This window comes from Varroa destructor, unplaced genomic scaffold (genome assembly GCF_002443255.2).
Source record: "Varroa destructor unplaced genomic scaffold, Vdes_3.0 BEIS01000003.1, whole genome shotgun sequence".
Classification (NCBI taxonomy): Eukaryota; Metazoa; Arthropoda; class Arachnida; order Mesostigmata; family Varroidae; genus Varroa; species Varroa destructor.
This window is the reverse complement of record NW_019211456.1, coordinates 13,908,853-13,933,535: the sequence shown is the minus strand read 5'-3', so window position 1 is coordinate 13,933,535 and position 24,683 is coordinate 13,908,853. Positions and strand designations below refer to the sequence as shown.

Here is a 24,683-nt window from a genome sequence, read left to right as displayed (position 1 = left end):
AGTCTTACACTTAAGCCAAAGGAACTATTTACCCCGAAGACGCGAAAAAAACTTCTCTCCAGCTTTTCTAGCCAAGGTAGAGCGAACAGGAGAATAAGGTTTTGCTGCTGCTGCCGCTGCCATCTGCACCGGAGAAGCAAAGCCACTCGAATCCCTGATCCCCACATCGGCGCTACGCAAAAGACGATACTCTTCTCGTACCATCTGAGTACAATGTACCGGACCCGCTCTCTCTCGTAGAGGACACGGAACTAGGATTGCTCCTGGAGGCTTCAAAAGTCCTATCAATAAATAGCGAAAGAGAGAGACAGAGAGGGAGGGAAATGAACCATAAATGTATATAGACTGGACACCAAAAAAGTCTGGCATTTTTAAATCCGATAACATGATCACAAGCATTATTCTTGGTGAGCGATATATTTGTAAACCTGGTAAAAAATTAGCTTATCGTCGTTCTATTGCATTCTAGACCACCATTTTTTTCCAGCCAGATCTCCCCGAACACGAACATACGGTTCGATGCCAGTTTCAAAGATCAAAGTTTGCGTCAAAGTCTTAAAACGTCGTTTTCTAGCCCGCTTATCGATGCAGTCGTACATCGAAGTTATTCCATGTTGTTAAACAACATGAATGGTTTGTTTCTTATGCGCCCATTTCTTTTTTTGGGCGCGGGGGGGGGGGGGGGGGTAGGAGAAGGTATTTGTTTGCTCAGAACGAGGACGGACACTTTTTGACACATGGGATTAGTCTTATGACTAGCATACTTGTCATATTCCCACAAATGCCCAAAAAGTAATATCTCTAGACTATCTTGTATAGCCTTCTTGTGACCTAACGGCGACATGTAAGCTTATTTGACATGCATATGAAGCAGTTTTTAAAATGTACGGTGCTTATTAAAAACTGTCCTCTGTGTACACCTATATATGTAAAACACTCGTTCCTAACTTTGTCCTTAAAGTAAGAGCTATTACCTAAGGAAGATATGTCCAATTAGCCAAACGCCTTTAACCTGTTACATGATGCAGACGTCAGCTGCGATGCTACCTATATAATACGTTGTAGGGCAAAATCAGTCAGGTAAGCTTGCTTTCGAGTTTAAACTAATATTCTTTTTTACGAAATTGTGTTTAGTATAAGCAGTTAATTAAAAAGTTCCGTTGAACTTTTTATAGTGCGATTTGTCAATAGATCTAGTAAACACAAACAGCATTAGCTATATGTAAGATTGCCAACCACCCGTATCGTCGTCTAGAGATATTTTCACAGTGACAAGTGGCAACAACTTGGATCGGGCAGGAGCAGCAGCTGTCAGAAGTACGGGAAAATGTGTCTAACGGAACGATGTTTTTTACGTAAGACCTTTCTAAGCGCCCCTTCGGTTTGCCTTCTAGGACGTGTGCCCTGCGTGAGTTAACCTAACTTGCGAAGACGACCACAGCCCGGCTTAAAGTCGTCTTAACATCGTGGGCATTATTTTCTATTGTCTAAAACGGGCGCTGCTGTCACTAAATACCGTCGTCATAAACTAAGAAATGCCATCGGTTTTTTCGGATTGCACTATTCCACTCCGCACGAGTGTGAACAACTTAAAGAACCAAGGAATAAAATATAGTCTAATAGAAAAAGCAGATAAGAAAAAGAAACCGCGGTCGAAATGCAAAACTGTGATACGGTGATTCACACAGCGAGTGGGTTGACAAATGGGGGCCAACTGGTGTTTTGATGATCCCCCAAATTGCAGCAACAGATAACACGTAGCACTAAGGAACGGAGCTGCTCTATACCAGCGTTACGTTCGAACTATTTATTGCTATAACAAAACATCATTACGACTATAAATTTTTACTTATTGTATTGCTTCGATCTTGTCCTGACTATTCCGCGCTAGTTGAATACTCGTAAACAACGTTCTTACTCTACTGTAGAAGAAACCTAAGTGAAAACCACTTCGGTTACTTCGTTTTGCTTCGTCAGGATGTATCTGAAGATAAGGTCCGTAACCGACCGACAATAGTTGAATACAATAGGGGCAAAATAGCTTTTGTCTAATCTCATCTGTGTTCGCTACATTTCACAGAAGATCCGAATTCCACGACATGTAGTACCTATTCGACATATGAGGAAAGTTCATTCGTGAGTTCTTCGAGTACAAGCATCGTTTACGCAAATCAAATCCGGATTGTTTGAAATTAGATTCAATAAGGCCTACATAGATTTTGTCGAGTTAAAAATGTGGCCTGTCAATAAGCTGGATGGTCAAGTATAAATTATAGAAAGCAGTTACCCGACAAGGCTAAGCATCGAAGGTAATTGGTCAGTGAATAGTTTTCTTAGAGAAACCCGCCACATGAAACAAGATTACCCATGCTATTGCTGTTGCTTGGTCGCTTTAATAAACCATATGCCGATTTTCGAAGTATCGATCTGCTGTGGCGTTAGACCCGTCGCATTAATTGCAATGCTCACTGGGCTTCTTCCAGCGGAAGAAGATAGGGACTTCGACTTACTTCACATTGGTCTCTCGTCGACAGTCTCGTTTACCTCGATCACGCGCGTCTCGATACCATATATACTTGTGCGAAAAGTCGAGTACTATATATGTGATTTTATGTTTGCGTGCACGTGTGTCTATCTGCCGGACCCTTCACGCACGGGTGGCAATATCCCGTTTGGATGATGTTGAAGACATACACTATCTCTACATTGTGTTTTATAATGGCCTATTAAGGACGCCCACGAGGTGTCAAGCAATGTTTCACTGACTTCATCCTCTGCAACTAATTTGCTGGAAATAGTTATGGAGGATCGCACTTTTGGCAGCAATGTGCTGAGTGGCCAGCCAGCCAGCCAGCCAGCCAGCCGTAAACAGTTGAAAAGTCGCAGCAAAAATCCATTGACAACAGGCCGAGAGACCTGCTTCGCCGACGTGTATATACACTCCAGGAGCGACAGTAATATCTATCACCGGAATTATTAGTACTTTTGTTAGTTTCATTGCCGTTTTTGTCGTTGGGGTTATCGTGCGATCGGCAAAACAACAACATCCAAATCGTACGTATAGCTATAATTCTTGGCGTCTCTACACAGTACATACGCTTGTGTACATTTTATACTTGCTTGAACAGCATCCCTCAATGTGCATAGATAGATACGACTACTAGCAGAATGTAACCGTTTTACATGGCTGACTACGTGGGTTCGCCCCCATGTCCAGTTTTGTACGCACGACCCGCGTTGGTCTCACGATGGCAGTACAATGGGTGCTGCAGCGGCAGTAGCAATAACAAGTAAAATTCTCTGGTCGTCATGTTAATGCTCGTGTCGGCTTTGACAGGTCGCTTACTGCGATATACGACTCCTACAAACAAATAACATCGCTCATATGCTATCTATGAATACGATTCGTTTTCTTTCTGCTGGTCGACATCCTTATCACTTCATTGTTTTTCCAGCTAAACTGTAAATTCCAGTCGAAAATTGCTAAAACTAGAGTCTGACATCGTAGGAACGTTTGCTGCCATCGTTGGCTAATGAGTGCGCCTTAGGAAAAAAAGGCTTTCGGCAAGTCGTCCTGTTCAGGTTGCAAAGGGTACATTTTAATTTTTACTTGAAAACGTCATAGGAGCGCTCACTAAGTGTGCCTTCAAGTCTGAATTCTGTACGTAAACATGCAATAAACGCGCCATTTGTTATAACAAAAAAATGAGTTTTAAACGGATAAGAGGTTCTAGGCTTTTAGCTAGGAAAAATAGGTTGACATTTCATACAGGCTTAGGATAGGTCTATTTGTTTCGTAAGAATGCTCTCAATTATATACTCAACTTGGGCCCCATTGAAGTCTATTTTCACATTTACCCCTCCAATATTAAAAAAAAAAGTTAATGGATAAACCCGTCGATAAGGTGAAGTTAGTTTCGAAGTAATTTCTCGTTCACCTTCTGCTCCGTCGTTTGTCGTGCAACCCCCAATGGAGTGAATGTCGACGTTGACCTGGGAAATTAATCTCGATAGGGCACCCAACACTCGACAACGACAAATGTTGGAATCAACATTTTAGCGTTAGGGAAGTGTACGTGCTCCGATATTATCCAGTCTAAAGAACATTGTCGTGATGAACCCGGAGACCCAGACAGTGACCATCGGCGTGCTTTTCACTTTGATGACGTACATGTGTAATTACTTCGCGGCTCATCGCGCTAATTACGTTAGCTACTACAGTTAATAATACAGTTTCAGCATCACTACGCTAGTGAATCATCCAGCTACTGCTTACATTCTGCCAGCCAACTACTAATAGCTGGTCTGATAGCTCAGAAGAAGGAGAAAACGATCGGGAAACAGAGAGCGGATTACTTGAAAACAAGCAGAAGCGCCTCGTGTGTATGCACTATGCGAACAGCCAACGCATTATATTCAATACAGGCAGGCAGGCAGGCAGGCAGGATGCTGCCTTTACTACCACGCTCAGGCCTTATTTCTCAAAAGAGAGAGAGATATATATATACATATATATGTATATATATATATATATATATATATAGAGAGAGAGAGAGAGAGAGAGAGAGAGAGAGAGAAGAGTTTACACCTGTTTTACACGCGAGCGCATTCTGATAAAGCCGACGACGGAAGCTACGATAGGCTGGGCCGCGACAAGGAGTAGAATGAAGTCTCAATTAAAAAAGGCGTAATATGTTAGCCTCTACTATGTGAAGGCCCACGTTTTAGGCAATAAACTTGCCGGTGGTCGCAGGATTCTTTTCTCATTTCTCGAAATAGCTGAGCGAAACTTAGGGCTTATTTTAACGAAACTTACATATCACCTATATATGATACTTATAGGTACTTATGAATTTACGCGTATCTGCATAAAATCACGTTTAATCGAAGATCAAACGCTGAATGAAGAGATTTACGCAGAGTCGTTGGCCAATCATGCTTGATCTAATGAGAACTTACGGTAATGTAGCTGAACGAATGAATGTAAACAAGAAATCCATTTAGCGAATACCTTAACTCGCTTTGAGTTCTCAACGTTAATGGTCTGCCGTGGCTGCTGATAAGCGTAAACCTAAAAACACCCATTACATTGAATAGTATTTTTCGAAGCAGAAAGTAAAATTACCTGCGGAATTTAGATTTACAAGAGCATTTTGTGTATCATAGACACCAAATCGCTGCTGTCACACTTTATTGATCGACTCAATGATGCACTCTCTAAAAAATGAACCATTTTATGTCAATAAGTCATCTTCGTAGTAATAAACGCACAACATACATCGCTTATGGAGGCGTCGCAAGGAAGCGAAACGATTATTTTACACGGACCCTGCTTGAACCTTTTTCAATAAAATTGATTATTTATTTGAACTATACCTGTCGTCATAACGAAACTACACCAATTTAACACTGTCGTTGATGCGCAGCTGTCAAGGAATCGAATTTGAAAAATGAACCATTCTCATTACTTTCTATAAATGATTCATCGTCGTGTCGAAAAGGTTTGTGCTTTGATGGTACCTGATTGTCTTTTCAGCTTTCGCGGGCTACCGTCTCACCCACTTTTCTTAGGGCTAGGCCCTCGATTGGGCTTCGGCTGTTACTTTTCGAAATTATCTTGGGCTCCCGTGCCCCCTCTCCACCCGTAGCTAGAACGGACGAAGCCCGTTCGAGCTACGGATGGAGAAAGCAACTGTCCAAAGTATCAGCGCCAGCCAACGAGCGCATTACTCCGCGCAGTTTTTGTATTTATCGAGTGTTATGTGGGTTCATCGGCGTTGTCTTCATTCGCCGTCGTATTTCACCAATTAGTTATGTAACGTTTCAATATGTTTGATGACGTTACGCATCTTGTGGCGACCCGGTGCTGTATCTAAGAAAAACGCTGTACACGCTCCGCTACTTCAATGCTATCGCTGCGAAAAGCTGTTCTTTTTTTGGCTTTTACACAACCGAAGAAACGCTTAGTTTCAGATAGTTAAGCGTTGCTGACCAAATGCAGCCGCGAAAAATAATTAGAACACTATTGTCCTGTACCAGGACAGCAGGTCCTCTTATAGTTTCGTTTTCTGGAGAATTACTGCTTTACCTGGCGACGATCATTTCTCTCGTCATAATCCTGTGCCATCAGAGTTAGAGGGACTCGCGCATTCTGTATAGCTAGATGGCTGTGTCATCTTAACGATAGTTACCTTCGGAAGACCGTAAACAGTCACAACAAAATTGGACGTTGCTTATTTAAATGGATTTTTCAGTTTGCGTTTTTTTACCGTAACTCGCTGTGAAGTAGGTATGGCTTCATTCGGCGGCGCTTCGGCATTTGTACCATCGCTGCTATGCTAGGAGGTTGTCATTATTATTGTTCGACCACAAAAAGTTATCAGGGGTATTCATCGCCGTAACTGTAGTGTGAAACCGTCCGAAGGACGAAACGTTCAAGCGTTTTGGGGTTACACTTAATTTTTTTTCTTTTTTTTTTTGCTTCTTGTCATCCACGTTTCGGCAACAAATAGATCTGTAAAGGATAGTCGTTCTGAGTGCTTCACTCAAGAGCACGATCGAAAGGAGCGCTTCGGGGGTCGCTACTGAACTGTTCAGAAGCCAACGGCACACCTCTGTTCATATGATACTAATGATTTGTCTTTTTTTTTCTTATTTAAAGTCCGTATTTTTGGGTAAATTAATCTATGTCGTGGCGAACATTTCGACTGCCACTCGCAAACGTTGCGCTAATGTTCTTCTTGTATTGATGATAACAACAATAATATGTGTTTCATCAATCAAGCATTTTCAGATGTTCCAAATTGCGTTGGGATTACTTCAGCTATTTATATTCTATCAGCAGCATCCCGACGTATGTCTTTCTAACACTACACACGCGAATTACTGTGCATAGTGCGTGGGTATTTTCTTCATACTGCCGTCATTCCTACGATCAATTTTTTTCCACTTTGAATAGACCGAACAAGTCATAACGACAAGCGTGCCTACTCTTATACCTAATAATATCTTGTTATTGGCTTCGCCTCAACGCATTCGTGCTCTTCTCTGTTGTGAACTAGGTTGACCGAAAACCTAGGCTTCTACCCCCGGCAAAAGGAGCAGTTACCGCCTGTTGTCGATGCAGCAGCTGATCTAATACAATGGAAGAGAATACGCCGCGGTTCTGTTAGCTATCGAATTGGAACACGGATCTCGAGGACGAAATAGCACCGTGTGGCGCTGTGTGCGACTCGGCAGTGTGGGTCGTCAGTTCTCTTCAGCCCAGGTCGGATATATCACAGGCCGTGATTCTCGCATTAATGCGACAGACAGAGAGACAGATAGACAAACTGGCGAGGGAGAGTGAGCAAATGTGAGATGTTCGACAAAGGGACCAGCGGAGTGAAAGAGACCACTCGAACCTAAGCCACTCGACAAAACATACAATGATCGAACAACAACATTAGTACAACTCAGGGGGGGGGAGTTGAGTACGCATCCATCGGTTAACAACAAGCGCTGTAGCAGCAGACAAGGAGGCAAAAAGAAAAGGGCTAAGCGGTACCGAAAGCATCTTCACGGGCGACAAGACGACCTGATATTAAATTTAATTGCATTAGCTTGACGATCGGGTTATACTCACTCGGATATCTAACCAAAATTTGTAAGGTTAAAAGTGAAAATGCTAGAGAACGCAGCATTCACATTCGAAAGCTGTTACGTTAGGCTAGCTGATATTGCAGGACACACAATGGTTGAGCGCACCAGGCCCCCACGAGAAGGCCAGAAACGATTTCACTTCCAAGTCGAAGCTAATTTTTAAGTCCGGCACGAAGGACCAAAACAGCTTGAATGCAATGCTTTAGAAAAAAGAAGATAGAAGGATGAAGTGTGGCAAGTGAGGGCCATGAGAGAAAAGGCCAATAGGTACGACTAGCTCAAGTTAACCTCGAGTGTAATAAAAAGGGGGATTGAAGTTCACAGTAGATGTTTTTGTTTCTGGCTACCTATAAATGCTAAGTTAAAGAAATCGGTATTTGGTTCATTTTGCGCCCGTACAGCTGTATGTTTGTGTTATTCTTTGCCCATACATGCGGGCGTCGCGGTACTTCGCTTCAGATCATTTTGCTTGGTGATGCTTTTCGACGTTCGATACAATGGCGGCTTTCTGTTTGCACGGAACAAATGTCGTATTTATTCGAATCTCTGTTTACTACGGAATATGATTACTAGTTATTACTTAGCTGTTCAGTATCAACAAGCCGATATAACAGCTACGCTCGTTTTTTTGCTTTCTTTATTTGAATCTCGGTGAATGTTAGCATGCTTAAGGTCATTTTGCTCCCTGGCTGCTTGTCTATATCCTCCAAGTGTCGGAATCAGAAAGCTCGCCCCTTTGCTTGTGGACAGTAGCGGCGGCAGCTACAACGGCTGTTTGACTTATTTAACGGTTAAGCGAGTTTACCGCGAAGAAATGACGGCAACACCCCCCCTCCCATTGACGTAGGCCTACTGGACCTAGGTCGAAGCGTGTAATCAAAGGGCTTCCGGTGCCGCCTTAACTTCGAGCGATCACAACAGTCGTACTCGTTGTTCACTGTTCCTGGTCCCGTAACACGCTAGTCTAGCCATACACAAGTAATTTTGACCATTCTATTGCAGTTGCCAATATATACTGTTATCCTGGTAAACACTGAGCTTCTACGGAGGATTAGTTTGCGCTCCTGTACGCCGGAAACGTGAATCTCTGATAAATGAAAGGAATCAGGTCCGGCGATGATGTTTGATAGCGTCCTTCTGCTAAGGCAGTTGAATTCGTTCTCGTGTTCTCTCGGCATCATCAACAGCAACAGCTGTAGTCGCTCAGATCCCCTTATCCAACTGTAATGGTGGATCTCGAATGGCGATATCAACAACAGCTTCAATGGAAAGGGTACTATCCATCCAGTTGGCCCTAGCAAACGATCCTGATCGCTGGATCAGTCCAATACTAAACATACAATGTATTCTTCGGGCAACAGCATCTATCCGTCCATTCATACGATAGGATGCCGTAGTTGAGGAAGCCGCTCGATGAGTTGTTGTTGTTGTTGCGGTTTTATTCTACCAATACCGGTGCTGTAGTCCTAAGGTCCTGTTTGCTGTAGGTGCAGTCTGGCCTACCGACGATAGTGGTGATGGTGGCCGCAACAGCGTCGTTGGCGAAGAGAGCAACAACTATGATGAGCCCAAGTGGCTGTGCTGCTGCTTTGAGGATGCATCGCATAGCTCTCGCGAAATCACTCCCTCCAGTTTCAGGACAACAGCAGCCAGCTAACAGGCCTATAGTCGATAGGCAGCAGGCTGACATCAGGCTCGAGCAGACCCTATGCACATATAGGCACACACACATGCAAACACACCGCAGTGCTGCAGATAGCCATTCGCAAAAAGGCTGGATTGCGCGTCGGTCTACAAAACTCTGCTGGGTCTAACACAACCGTACGTGCAGATTTCCTCAGCAAGAAAAACTATTTATATGGCTAACAGAAGCAGTAAGCGCACAGAGATGAGACAGAGGACAGCTCGGGGCCACTGGCCTCTACATGGCGCTGGATGTACGCAACAGCACTTGTGAGTACATGTAGAAACGACTAGTTCGTTCATTCGCTTCTAACAAGCCTGCCAACCAACATCGCCTGATTGTGCTTCATCGTCGTTCTGCGTGGAGAGTTGAAGCCAGGCGAAAACACTAAACATCGGAGATTTCGCATAAGACGTTCGTGCATTTCGTACTTTGTGTAAGAGATTAGCAGTGACTTCCTTGCACAGCAGTCTCGATTCTCTAGGTCGTGGGGATCGAAACTATAGTCCAAGAGTCTACGTTAAAGAAAGAAGACTCGCTAGGTTACTCTAGAAGGTTCTAGATATCCTAAAGATCTTACAGATCGCTGATTATGTGCTTAAAGCTATGCGCAAGGGTATGCTCGATGTGCAAGCGTATTACTAGTTCGACAGCTGCGAATGGCTATGCCACTACGGAGGTGCTAGTACTTACCGAGACAAAGGGAGTTGCGCACGTCATAAATACACTTCGGCGTGTATATGAAAGCTCCAGAAGGGTCCAGACAGATCGTACATAAAACCACATACAGATATCGCAGATTTAGCGGGTATCATCTCCCTCTAAAGAGTGCCTGTGTACTTAGAGTCTGTGTGTGCACCCTTGTCTGAACATACAATCTTCAATGGTGAGTACATTCCGACTTGGGAGTGAGGGGATAGTTAATTTTAAACATTAGGGGGCGCTGCCGTAGCGGCGGCGGCGGCGGCGGCGGCAGCTATAAGCAATAACACAAGGACCTAACAAGATTGGCTGTGTAGATGGACAAATGTCCTTTATGGATATTTTCCTATGATGATTCGAACATTCGGACTAGTTTTTCGAATATGTTCGAAAGTCAAGGTGATTCAAAAAAGCACTAAGGCAAAATGGAGAAGAATACTAAATACTGCTTATGCATATGTCACTTAGATGGTCTAGAGGTCCCACCATAGCCTGCTAGCTACGTACGGCTATCATTGGAATATACCGCAAATCAGTTATTTAAAAATATAGGTAACGCTCGGATTAGCGTCTTTAGAACTAATAAGCATTTACTGCAAGTAATAATCCGCAGCTAATATAATGGCCAGATACGTCATCTCAGAAGTACGTCAATGAATGGCTGCGTATATCAATGATAATCGTGATATGATGCTGACAATTTTCACGCATTTAAAATATAGCCAAGCTTTGCCATTATATATATATATATTATATGTTGTCCGTGTAATACATTTGCATTAGATGAGTAGAACAGTCGGGTCGACTACAGTAAATTTCCAGGAACGACTTTTCTTTTCGAAGATCTCATCTTTCTAAATCGCGACACTGTGTGTGGATAACTTCGAAACTATTTTTCATTTTTGTGTTAAAAAAGGTAGCTTTAAATGTTTATTTTTTTTTTCTTTGCTAATGTTGGCCCATAGTTAGCTTAATGTTAATTCTTTATATTAAAGGCCTGCATAGAATTTAATACGAACGTGTTGGCAACAACTATACACCTCACAGACCCGTTACTTGTGACGTTTGAGTAAAGCGGTTTCAATATAAAGGTAGACTTTCTATTCAAGTGCAGCAATCTCCCGCTGTATCGCCGCGCCGTCATTGCCACCGCCGTGAAAGTGGGCAACTCAGTATTGCTGGGCTGTTTGGCTTTCGTTACCTACACCTCGTCCCCTGCACGAACAATTTTTCCTTATTCCGAAGACGCAGAAATTGTTCACGCAAAAACAGGATTAAGAAATAATTCCCCACGACTCAGAATCATTTTGCATCAAAATATTCCAACGATCGTAAGGGTACAAATCAATTGGAGGAGAGAAACATACTCATCTACGATCGTATGATTTGCTGTCCATTCATACGTTGTATTTCTAATAAAACAGATCTACACGAAGTGGTTTTTAGGCGGTCATTCGACGTAGCTGGCGTTTCTTACGACAACAACAGCAGACAAGGTTCGATTGGACTGATATCTTCTTTATGATCGTTGTTGTGTGTTGAATTCTCGAAAAAAAATAGCAGACACGGCCGTTCAATGAGCAGCTCCGTCGTCTGTCCAGCCGCCGATCGAGAAATCCACGTTAGCTGTCCAATCGGCCACCGCAAAGGACGAACGAAGAGCAACAACACGACTCTCAACTTCACTCTGTGACCCCTGTGGCTACTTATTGCTGTCAACCGCCGTGACAGTAACCAGGCCGCATCCGGGTACGTGTCCAGGATAAAGAGGCAACGGGCGGCCGGCCGGCTTGTATGGGGGATGGTGCACTAGGCGGCATTTTTCGCCAGTATCGTTTCTTCGCTCTGCTGCTGTAACGGTGGCTCACTGTCGCTTTGTTTCTTGTCGTTTGTTCGCGCGTATGTACCGATATACGGCATGCACGGGCAAACAAGACGTATGCAGCAACCCGGTGACACCAAATGCAGTGCGTCTGTTGCTAACAAGGCACAGCGCACCTTAGGACGCATGCGGGCGGCCAAGTAAGCGGGCGGCCAAGTAAGACCGGCCGGACGGATAGTTAGCCGGACAACTAGGGTCAGGCAAGGCACGACCGAGAAGTCGTCTCGGGTTAAAGCGAGTGTTTATTTCAGAGAAGCCAACAAGCACAGTAATAGCAATGAACATATATATATACATATGTGTATATGCATATATATATGTGTGTGTATATATATATGTCAAGCCGCGACCCGCCAACTCGTTCATAGAGCGGTCTCATGTTGTCTCAGGCAAATGGACATAAACATAGCGGTCAAACTATAATAGACACTATGCAATAAGGCGACATTTTATTACAAATCGTGCTATACAAAATTGTGAATAGGCAAAAAATTGAAAGGTATAGCATCACGTTCGGCTGATGTTCGATTTTATTATCCCTACCATACCGCGCAGTCGAACAGTAGAGGATTTTGTCAACGAGACTGCACCTGAACCCGAGTTGTAAGGCCATATGTCAGTGGTCACGTGATGCCCTTTGATGTGGTTAGGTTTTTCTTGTTTATCTATTGAAATTGAGCGCCGTGAAGGAGTGTGACAGATTAAACGAGACAATTCGTCGGTCTCAGAATGACATGACAGGAATGTCCATCAATAACTAAATCTTACCAACCGCTACAATAAAAGAGAACGAGGAAGAAAAAGTGGCAAAAATCAATTTCCTCTGTTATATTATCTGCCGTGGGCTTACGTAGTTTTCCTTGTAAATGTTAACAGTTCTCTCGATACAAGCGTTGGCCTTTCCTTACGTCACAAACGCGGCGGAAGATCAGTTAACTAAAACACTTTTGTAAAATGTATACATACATACATACATACATACATACATACATATATATGATAGTAGAAACAGTGAAAGTGCTGATGGCTGTTCGTTTTCCGGCTGCTGGGAAGGTCGACTTGTCATGCAGGCCGACACGGTTATGCCGCCATTACCGCACTTTCCCGCATAGTAGTCCTTGACTATCAAATATCAACAAGCAGCAGAACACACCGCGCACGACAATAATTGTAATAATAATAGATAGATATATCGCATCTCAGTCTCTCTCTCTGCGCCATTCCAGCTGAGCGACTAGTGTTTCAGTCAGATTGTAAAGTCATCCAGCATTAGGTAACCCTCGTCGAAATCAGCCAACAGAGCGGTCGATCATCAGTTGTGAGTGGCGTGCGTGTGCAATAAGAGCAGCTCGTCAGGGAAGTGAGCGTCCCACCGGGGACGAACAGAACTTCCGCTGCTACCGTCTGCTAAACGCTTTGGAAAGCTTGGAGAAACAGCGAAAACAAAGAACGAGTTCAGTCAGACAGGCAGCGGGGACGTGTGATATCGACAGCCGCACTGTCTGAAACCAAACCAGTACCCTGCTTCGTCGTTCAGCCAGTTGCCATATCTAGTCACCAATATCGACAATGTAATTGTAGCTGCCCGCCGCATGCGGTTATGGTCTGAATAGCGAGTCTCCCTACGTAGCAGTATGAAAATACACGCGTACGCACGCACGCACGCACGCACGCACGCACGCACATGCTGCAGTCCAGTTGTCCGCGGCCAGATAGGGTGAGCTAGAAGTCAGTCGCTGTCTGACTATGTTAGGCGTGCAAATGTTTGTTGCTTAGCTCGGAAAGTTAGCAGCGGTGGTGATTTAATGGAGCTGGTATCGGATTTCGTCTGAAGCAGGCAACAGCCAAGGGGACGACGGGGGTGTGGGGAGCGGGCACGGAGGACTACGTACCACTTGGCGGACCAGCTGGCGTAGCCAAATGCAACAGTGGCAGTGTCGACGCTAATAGTTGGCCGTAGCCTATTCGAGAGGACTCGAGACAGGCGCCGATGGCAGCAGCCGGGAAAGAAAACAGAACGCTGCTAGTTGGTCGATAGCAGGTAGTAATCGAACGAAAGAATCGTCGGTAGCTCGTCTTGATGCGAGTGATGCCCGTGGCGGCAGTAGCGCTAACAGACTGAACTCGTTGTTGTTGTTATTGTCGCAAGTAATTTAAGATCATTCGTAGGCGTGCTACATTAGGACGTGCGCTCCTCCTTATACAAACAATAGAAGGTCGCTAGCGAGAGAAATATATCAAACAGTCAAGTCCCATTCTCGTTTAGCCCTGTCGTATCGACAAAGAGCTATTTCAGCAAGATTTCACAGCCTCTAACACCTCCGCCAACTTTTTGCACTCAGATCGCAGTATTAATGATGGAGAAATGTGCATATACGTACACCGTCCTCTAGAATGGCATTGATCATAGTCTCGTATGACATTATGGCTTAACTTCGAGATAGTGTAAAATCAAATTCCCTAATAATCACATGATCCATGCTCTCTGTGCCAAAGTGTGTAGCAGTCACGAAGGAAGTTGCGACTGAGTAACTTGGTCAACCTGGCTAGGACATGTTCACAGATATTGACGCTATTCTGATTACCTGTAGGAATCTAAAGAAAAATGCTCAAGACAAATATAGTTGAATCGGATTCAATATCATTAAGGCTCCTAAGTGGGAAATGATTACACTTGATGCTTGTAAAAGCTTGGGGCTACTGGAGTCCCTGCAACAGTTTGTCGAATTCCTTTATTATAAACGGTTTGCTAATGCGCTCTGGGGTCTGTGGGAAACTCCAGATGGAACGTTCAAGCACTTGCACGACTGAAGAAATTGCGATACAACAGCAGCCCTTCATTGCTGGGCATGGCCATAACAATCTCCCTTAGGCATTCACCCGTCTTTTTATGTCTAAACCTAACACCTGCTGTCGATGTAGCCCTGTTAAAGATAATATAAACTCGTGCGTTTGGCGATATTTTCCAGGTAATATCGCTGTACGATACGAGCAGTTATCCTCCCCGAAAAAGGGAAAACCTACACAACTGGTATTCGTACCAGCGTGGAGATTATTACCATCATTTTTGGCATTATCTATTAAAATGAAACGAGCAGGCCATAATGGTTCCTATTTGAACGCGGAGACTTGGGCGAAATGAAAACTTGAGAATATCTATGAAAAATATATTAAAAGAAAGAACCCTAGAAAACGTTTATCGTGATCCTAATGTTCTTGCATCGCTCATTCACTACTAGAAAATTGAAGGAAATACTCAATTTTTGTCCAGTCTAGGTGCACTGTGTTCGACCAACAAAAGAGTCCAGATATTTCCTGATAAAATTTCCTAATAATATTATCTCATCTTACGTTTCTTCCTTAAACAAACAGACGAGCAAACGCGGGTTGAGTGTTGGAAAATGAACAAAATCGCTGGTGAATACTTTATGCTAAAAAGTTCTCCTGTATGTTTCGTGTTTGACCACTCAACTTGACGTAGAATCGTCGTTTGTTCGCCCTGTTCTTCTTGAAATCGAAAAATAACGCCATACAACACAGCGTGCTGTAACATAGGAATTTGGAAGACGCGTCTATTTTTCGTGACACTTTACTCATAACAGTGATAACAAACATCACCGCGTCTGTTCATAGCTGGTCGGGTCACGCCGCCAGCCGGGTCACGGAACTTGTGGCCTCCCACAATATGGTGGTACCACATTCAGAGTTGTGCGAAAAAAAACAGGGCATTTCGAAGAATTCGAACTTGCTGCCGTCGCCTCCGCCACCACTGGAGATGAGGAGCCATCCAGTTTCGGTCGGTGGCTGGCCGCTAAGTAGCCAACACCGTGCCGAGAGTGAGTCAGAGTGAGCCAACAGAAATCAAGATATCTATCTACATATATTTTATACATATAGTATATACATATATGGACAGGATAGCAGGGGTTATATATTGACTGTACGTATATGAGATAGTAGCGTGGATTGTGGAGGAGTTGTGGAAAAAAGTAGGAAGAAAGCGGGACGAGGAACAAGAAGCCAGTGGAAGCAAGGGCAATAGTGACGGTACCAGCTTACCGTCGGCGGTGTGGCTAGCATATACGACAGCCGACGTAGTACACGAGGCCAAGTGGGATGGACCTGCATGACCATTTTTGACGGCGGCAAGAAAAAAATCGTTATCATCATCTGCGTCAAGCACAATGGAACGAGAGCGCCAACAACCGTTCCGACTATTACGATGATATATCTATCCGCCTTCCCAGGCGTATTGGGCTGTCATAGTTAGGTGAAACCTGAAGTCGACCGACGGTAAAGCGAAACCTAACACGCCGTTGGAATGCGCGGCGGAACGTGCTTCGAACGTGATCTCATATATATATATATATATATAAATCTCTCTCTTTCTCTATCTATATATATACATATACATAGAGAGAGAGTGAGAGGGGGGGAGGGAGAAAGAGAAAAATAAGGCGAATTAGTGAGTCAAGCCAACTGAGAGCTGTCGGCTGAGCTGCCAGGTTGGCGGCAGTGGCAGCAGGAGCGTCGCCGGCGACGTCGGCAGCGTCGTTATTCTGCCGCTGTTGTTACGGTAAACGCAAGAGACGCCAAGATGACTGGAGCCCAGCGAGTGAATAGCATGCAAGATGGTCTCAGCCCCTGAGCATGGAAATTTACACGGTGCACTGACACGCCTGCGTACTCAGACGAAGCCGATCCAAACTGTACAAGAGTATAAGGCCAAGAGTTAGCAGGTAGACACGTTCATTCTATCGAGCCTAACTAAGGCTTTCGTCAGCACAGACCACCGCTGGGACAATTGAGGTAAATAATAACACGACGCAAACGTACACAAACATTGAAGAATCGTCATCAAATAATAACATTATTTATAGGAAGAGGAAATTACACAAGCTCGAAACCTGGTGTTATGTTAGAGACACCTACTCGTTCTACAAGTCAAGAGTTATGTGAATCCGACATACCTCTACGCGATTTAAGCGGTATATACAATGAGCCTTAGCTATTTATGATATTATCATTTACATCTTGCTGAGGACGAACTTAAACATCAACCTCGCCTGAGTGGCGCGAAGATCAAGAACACAGAACAGTCTGTCACTAACACGAAACTAAACAGCAAACAAATTTCAGAAAAATCAGAAAATTTTTCTGTTGTCACCTGCTGTGCTTTCATTCCGCTCAGCTGTGAAGTCAAGAATGGCCACCATAAGAGTTTTCCGCCATAGAATGTTGTGCTGTTTCAGTATTGGCACCGTATAGCGTGGCAGCAGGGATAAGAATTTGTATATATTCAATTTGTGGCTGTGTGATTCTGGTAAGCAGTCGTATAAAGTTTGTGCTTACAAGTCTGGCTCTGGCCTCCGCGGCGAGGTGGTGTACCCCGAGTCTGAACTATATGAAAACCACTTCCCTTTTATTTGCTCTAAGACTGTTCATGAATCTTTCGTCGTCTCCCTCCATAGGAAAGGTGTGATCAGTGGGTGTCTGACTATGGGCTTACAGCAGCATACGCACACTATATATACCGTAGGCGCAACATATGTTCCGCGAGCGCGTGTTCTCTACGTTCGAGAAATCCTCCGTAGACGTGGCAGCTCTTAAGCGATTATTACTAGAATTCTACAAACATATATTATCTATAAAAGTAGCGACTTAATAAACCGCTATTGCTCGGTGGGTTAGCGTACTGGCTACCATTCGAATGTTTCGACTGGTTAAGGAGCTCTTAACGTAAATATTACTCCCACCGTTCGTCATGGTTATTGTGTTATTATGGGGGCGCAAGAGCAATTTCGTTGTGGGGGACAGAAGTATATTTTGTTGTTGTTGCTGTATCGTTTACTCAGCGTGAGGTGTAAAAGCGTTGGCAAAGGCTACGAGTCGCAGTCACTGTTGTGGTTACTACCAATGGTCAACTGCCCCAAGAACGAACACTATACCATAGATCTATTACGATCTCATTCGTCCGTATTACTTTTGCTCTTGCCTCGTTGGTTGACGTTACACTCCGCGTCCCACGCTTGATCATGCAGACGACAGAGTCGCGCTCTATATAGTTGATGAAAGCCTAGGATCAAGGCTGAAGGTACCTTTATCTCCTGATGCTATCGTCACATACTTCTTCCGCTGGCATAACACAGATTAGTGCGTTAGGTACGATGGCCTTTGCGCTTTTGGTTCTGAACGGAGGCGTTACATCTTCAGTGTCTTTTTTTTCCCTATAAAGAGTCAATGCGCTGCTGTTGCCACTGCCGCAACTCCTTCTACATCTTCTGGCTGTTGTTGTTCTCTAATTTGTCTTTTCACTCAATGTTCCTGGCTTTCGCGCCTCCCGTTCGTATTTTCTACCTTTTTAGTACTGGCACCCTTTTCCTGTTCTTCCTATGTTCGCCATCGTATAACGACGGTGCTGCATATAGCTATGCTCAAGTGTATGTAGCTCTATTTTGTCAATCGATTCTATTTTTCTTCTCCTCGGTCGGATTGCGGGGTGTCTTAGACCGGTGCGGTAACAGCCACTACAAGCGGCGCCGTAAGCAGCTGCGTTAACGTTGCGTGCCATTAACAGAAAGCGAGCGAGATACACCGTCATCACTATGATCGGCTTGGCTATGAACATCGCGGCGTGGCTGTCTCGTTTCTCATTGGCGTGCGGTGTTTAGAAAATACTGACGGATTGACTGCTTTGGTAGTCGACGTAGTAGCGACAACAATAATAAAAAGTGGCAGCCGCGGGAGTTAGACGAACAGATACGGACATCCCTAGCTGTTCAACAAGAAGGCCGGGTATCGACAAAACAATTGCATCAGCAGGAGTGAAAACAGCTTTTAGAAGAAACCATACGTGGATACACATATACAATATATCAATCTATGATATGTTTAGCGGTGGGCTTACTCGCAGACGGACGACCAAGCAGACGTTCATAAATACACACACATTAAATACAGTCACTCATTTGAGGATACTAGCAGAACATGTAACACTGCTACTTACTTCTATGGGGAGTCTGGGGTAGGGTATATTCTATGGGGTGTTCACAAACGAGTGAAACCATCCACAGCAGGGACGCCATCCGACACACATCTATGGAACGTAAATCGAAAGCTTAGATATACAAGCAGATACAAATGTACATCACCGAGCATGTCAGCATGAAATTAAGGCTAATCCCGAAAAGAGTCAAATACACAGTTGAGAAATACGGATCGAACACTACTCCGCATGGTATCACTCCGCAATTAACAATAAATTAAAGCAAGCAGCAGGCCAAAAGGCGCAAATAGGTCATCAACCCTTTTTGTGCTTACAGTATATATATATATGCACAACAGCGCAAACAGGTACACTGCGGCTTTCAGTGACGTCGCTCAATAGACAGTTACCGGCCAGCAGCATTAGCGCTATGGAGGAACTGGAGTATACACGTGATTCCTCAATACTCGATTCGCCTATTTGAACTAACAGTGAAGAGCTATTGCTACTTCTGTTGCTGATAACCCTTATAGTTCATTTGCTCAGTTGTTTCATCGGACACAGAGAAGAGCCGGCTCAATCACTGAAGGAATTTCATGATTGTCCACCGCACGCTGGTAGATGGCCTGATGCTGTTACTTTTTCTACTGTTTGAGATCAGTAGCCACTGGCTACCGATCAACCAACACATCGTCGAAGTGATCAGGTGAACGACGATACAGCTGTGTCGTTCCTTGCGCCATCGCGGGGATCGTCGACGTTGTTGCATACCAACTTCAGCAGCAGCAGCAGCAGCAGAAGCGATAGTGGCGATACAATCTGCCACCCGTTACTTGGTCAGCCGTAACGGTAGCGGCAGAGGCGATAAGTACGCTCACTCTTCGCGTTCGTGCAAAATAAAGGAGTTCTCTTGACAGAAAAATTTGGGCTGGGTTGGGTTCGTTCGTCATCGTTGTTGTTGATGATGGGGTACCGCATTGTCGGTTGTTTCGGAGGTGCATCCGTAAACCGGCGGACGTACACTCGATATTGTGGCATAATAACAAATTTCTCCGTGTGTGCATGTTTCTAAGAGTATGTGTAAGCATTTGAGCGGTATGCGTGCAGGGCTGTATATAATCACACGATATCAAGAATAGGATCACCTACCGAGGCTGAGCCTCGATTAACGAGCCTTGTTCGGTCCGATCATCAACAAGCAACAAACGGCCGCATTTAAGGCGGATGAGACGAGTCAGAGAAATGTTGAAGGCAACGACATGATTTTCACACGGTCCGACCTAATGGTACACGAGGACTTATGCAATGCGAGATGGTATATGCAAACTATAAACGGAGGTATATGTATTGTTCGAAAGTCTTGACAATATAAAGAGCTGTTTTGTACGTATTTCGCCCTTGAACTCTTATGATCTAGACCTGGCTACATGTGAAATTAACTCTGTATTCTGTACCTAATCTTGCGCCTGATGCACACGGATTGGCGCATGTTGACCTGTTGTAGCTTTGATTTGTGCGTATCTCAAAAGACGGCAGACTGAATTGCCAGTTCAGACAACAAGAAGATCAACTTGTCAAATACAATCCACAGAAAGCCTCGAACAAACGGCAATTGTTTCTAGTTTTAATACCAAAGGCAACATGTCGGCCAAGAATAATTTGCGGGTCGAAACTATTTTACTAGAGATAACCTATTTTGGGTGCCAAACAATCACACGATTCTTCGTATCCAGAAAATCTCACCGTCGAATCCCTGGTATCGTCGGCTATCGAAGGCTATGATTGCCATTGGCGCGTTTTTTCGCTTGACCGTAAAATGATCAAAATTAATTTGAAAGCTCCTTTACCAAAAGGCGTACGATTTAGTTTTTTTCCGGTTGCAAACATAGCGATATTTGTGAGAAAGATGCCAACAGTCATTAACGCTTGACTATATTCTCCCCTAGTATAAATTTGTCCTATCTCTGTTTGTCCTATAATCTGTCTACATATCTGAATAGGCTGTTATTTCCATGGCGAGAATAGGCGTCCGCAAGACACAAATTGTCTAGCGTTTTATAGATACTCGGACACTTGAGTAAATATGAAGTGGCTACTGCTCAGGAGACCCTAGTACGTAGATGCTATGATTCGCAAAATCACATGGACAGTCACAGGCGAAATTGGTACAGACTTGAGGCTATCGACGGAACACTTGATATAAGCCATTTATTCAAGACCATCCCAACTAGACTATCCTTTGTACTAGACTAGATAAACAAATATCGGCGTTCGAAGCGATGCCCGGCAATACTCTCTTAAAATATTTTCAAATAGTAAAAGAAAGTGCTTCGATTTTGTAGTGTGTGTAGTATACAGAGAGAAACAGACGTATCACGCCCATATCTCGGCCAGCTCTCGACGTGATCCTGCTTGATCATAGTTACTCTCTACGGAACAAGTTCTGTTTGACCGATTCGAGTCTGGATATTCATGCGTTTTAAAAATGCCTCTACGTGGCATTCGTATGAAATTGTGCGGAGTTTTTATAAGACGTGCATGTCATGACGGAGGGCAAGAAGTCTTTCACATGTGTCTCGCGATACTGTCTGATGCTTTATGCAAAAGCACGCCATACGAAACACGACTATAACATGATTCTTGGCCCCAGGCAATGATTTTGGATTGACAAAATACGTTTGTTTCCGATTCAAAGGTGTCTGTACGCATAAAATCTTCATTGACCCATAAACGTTGCCCACTGATAGGTAAGCTTTAGTCGCTGAATAAGTTCGTAAAAAACCGATCTTTAGGTTGCCGCATACGAATAATATTCGACAAATAATAAACCGACATTTAATATTACTGCGTTTAATAATGTATAGCATCCTGCTATCGCTAGTTCTGTCTATCTCTACCTTACTCCCGTACTCGGTAAATGGAGACAATACGATATGATATTCCATTAAGTACGAATTTCTCGGGCGTTGGTTGTGCCTAGCTATAGCTTATACAACTATATGGATACAGTAAATGATTAATTGATCTATAGCAAACAATTGGCGTTGTACGTACCCGTCCTTGCTCTCTGCCGCGCGATCCCGTTGGCGGCGATTCTTAAACCAGTTCGACACTTGCGTTGTCGTTAAGCCGGTGGCTTCGGCGAGTTCACGTTTTTCGCGAGGCGATGGATACGGATTATGCGCGTACCATTCGCGCAACGTCGTTCTGGACTTTTCCTTAAAGCAGTACGACGTCTCATCGCCGTCCCAGATAGTGCGAGGAAGGGGAAACTTCCTACGAATTCGGTATCTCCCTACGGCGCCAAGCTGCCGTCCGCGTAAGCGTTCCGCCTCAATATAGTGCGCTTTCAACCAAAGCGCCTGAAGTTTCGGATGAGCCGCTGGAGCGAACGAATGCGATTCGAGAATTTTGTAGAGCTCCTTAAAGTTGCCCCGATGAAACGCGACGAGCGCCTTGCCCTTCAATACCGACTCGTTCTTTTGTAGGCTTTCGCATGTTGGTAGTGACCAGAGAAACCGCGCGAGCCTCTCGACGTCACCGGACTGTTGTAGCACTTCGCAGACGCAGGCCACTTGCTCCTGCGTAAAGCCGAACGATGGCAGGACTGGCGCCGGTGCAAGGGTGAGATTTCCCGTCAATGCCGACTGGCTTAAATCCGTTGGCGGTGTACTGGTCATGATCACAGTCAAGCTAGCAGCGCCTAATGCTGTGGCCAGCTGAGCCGGCGATAGCCAAGGGTTGCTGGGTTGTTGTTGTTCGTTTAACTGGGCTAGGCTAAGTTAGGTTAGATTTACTTTAGAATCACCTCACCGAGTCGGGGCTGCTGGCAGCAGCAGGATCCTCGTGGATCGGCGGCCTACCGACCGGCCGGCAGGCAGGCAGGCAGGCAACAAGCCACCGCCCGCGAAAGAGAGGACTTGTGTTCTGAGATTGGGTGCACCGATAAGGATCACTGAGGAAAACAAGGAAATAGAACGAGGCCGATGTTGAGCGAGCACAAGATCTGCTATCTAGAGCTGGCTGCTAGTCTTCCCAGCAAACTCGTTGCTGTACCCCCCGAAACGCGCGCACCATAAGCACAATCATACATACACACAGCAACCACTACACGGTCACTGCTAGCACGAGTATACACAGATAGGCAGACAGAACGAGCGAATCACCGATGTACGGACAATAAGGCTACTTCAGCTAACACGGATTCTCGATGAAATTCTCACCAGACGCTTTGGACCCCGCTAGACGATTAATCGACTGCCAGGTTACGACACATGCTCACACCCACGTTATAAGTAAACAACTTCACTTGCTGCCGTTCGAGCTACGTCTACGCTGTTAGTATCAATGATTTTGTTGCGACTGCTCCTTTATACTGGTTTGTTGTTAAGGTAGAACTCGAGCAACGGTTACGATTCTTTGGCTTCGAGGGACACGTACATAGAATAGGGCTTTACATACAGATCCATACAGTGGCAGATAAGCAGACTCAGTGAGAAGAATTCTGCGCGCATCCAAACGGACCGATAACGCTGACAATTGTGAGCTGCTAACGGTGGTTTCGTCGCCGTCGACCGCACCGAAATTTATGGAGGCAACATCCTGTGTTCTACTGAATACCCTCATAGAGACACTTGGAAACAAGCTGTCGACATCAATCGTCGATGCGCGAGCACTGAATAATACTGGACAGCGGTTCAGCAGAACTACGCCCGCTGAAGCCAATGCTCGCGTCGATCTTCAATCGATTCGATAACTTGGACGTCAAGCTGTTTCTGTCAGATCTTCACTGCAGAACACTGTATGTCTCTATCTCTGATTAGCTTTGAAACTGCGGCGATAGGTGACCTCGCCGATAGTACACAGGCCACAAGTAGATTACAATGCTGGGTCGTTGAGTTGTTCATCAATAGCTGTCGTTGCAGCTGTCGTACGTACCAGATATTGTTGCGGTATTATTTCTTGGGATTCTTATTGTTAATATAAGGAATCAATTAGTCTCCGAAAAAACGGCCTTTCCCTGATGTCCAGGTTTAGCAAGCTAGGACAAGCTAGGCCAGTTGCAGAACTTTCGCGGAGGAGTAATCCAACACGACGTGAAACCAAACACCACTGTACACAACTAAACGATGCACTGTCCTTCTACTGTTCGCTGGGCTTGAAGCACTCCGCCACTTGGCCTGGGCGGTACTTTTGGCCAGGCGGAGCCTCCTCCGTTGAGGCGGAGCGGGCGGCGCTGCGATCGTCCCGGGCTGGGCGAGCTGCTTCGTCGCTCTGCTCGCGGCAGCAGCGGGCAACCGCGAGGAGCATAGCGTCGCCGCGGCCGCCGCGGCTACTCCCACAGCCACCACTAGCCGATGCGACCCAGTGCCACCCGTTGGTTGGTACCGGTTCGGTGAGTGTTGGCTTGTGGCCCAGGCTGATGTGGCTCCCAGTGTCGTCGTTGCTGTCGCTCTGGCGTCGCTGTCGCTCCAGCTGCGATGCAGCGCCAAAGTAGCTATGGCTGCAGCGGCAGCAGGTCGTCGTCTCGTATGATTATGTTGTGCGACTGAACTCAGTAACTCAAGTCCACTGTCCTGGCTGGCGGCGGAAGCGTTCAGCAGCGCTTGCGTCGCTGGCAGACCTATGACATATAGTTAGCTCCAGTGGACACCGCGGTGACGCCGGCTGAGACCAACAATCGCCGTCGCGCTTAGGCGGACAGCAACGTCGTTTCATTGACTGGCAATAGCGGTCGGTTGCGACGCTAGCTCCTCAACAGGAAGGCGCTGGCAGAACAACGTTGCAAG

General features: G+C 45.1%; 1 protein-coding gene across 3 annotated transcripts in view; it reads right to left on the bottom strand.

Annotated features, from left to right (window-relative positions):
* Positions 1–24,683, bottom strand: part of LOC111247497 (uncharacterized) — a 45,789-nt gene extending 21,106 nt beyond the window's left edge. The window contains exon 1 of one of the 3 annotated variants that reach the window (XR_015323604.1): positions 21,949–24,683. Coding sequence is in view for 2 of the 3 variants with exons in the window: in XM_022798466.2 (XP_022654201.1) it covers positions 21,949–22,574 (626 nt within the window). In the remaining variant the exon portion in view is untranslated. The remainder of the gene's footprint in view (positions 1–21,948) is intronic. The other 2 variants (XM_022798466.2, XM_022798467.2) reach the window with 2 other exon arrangements.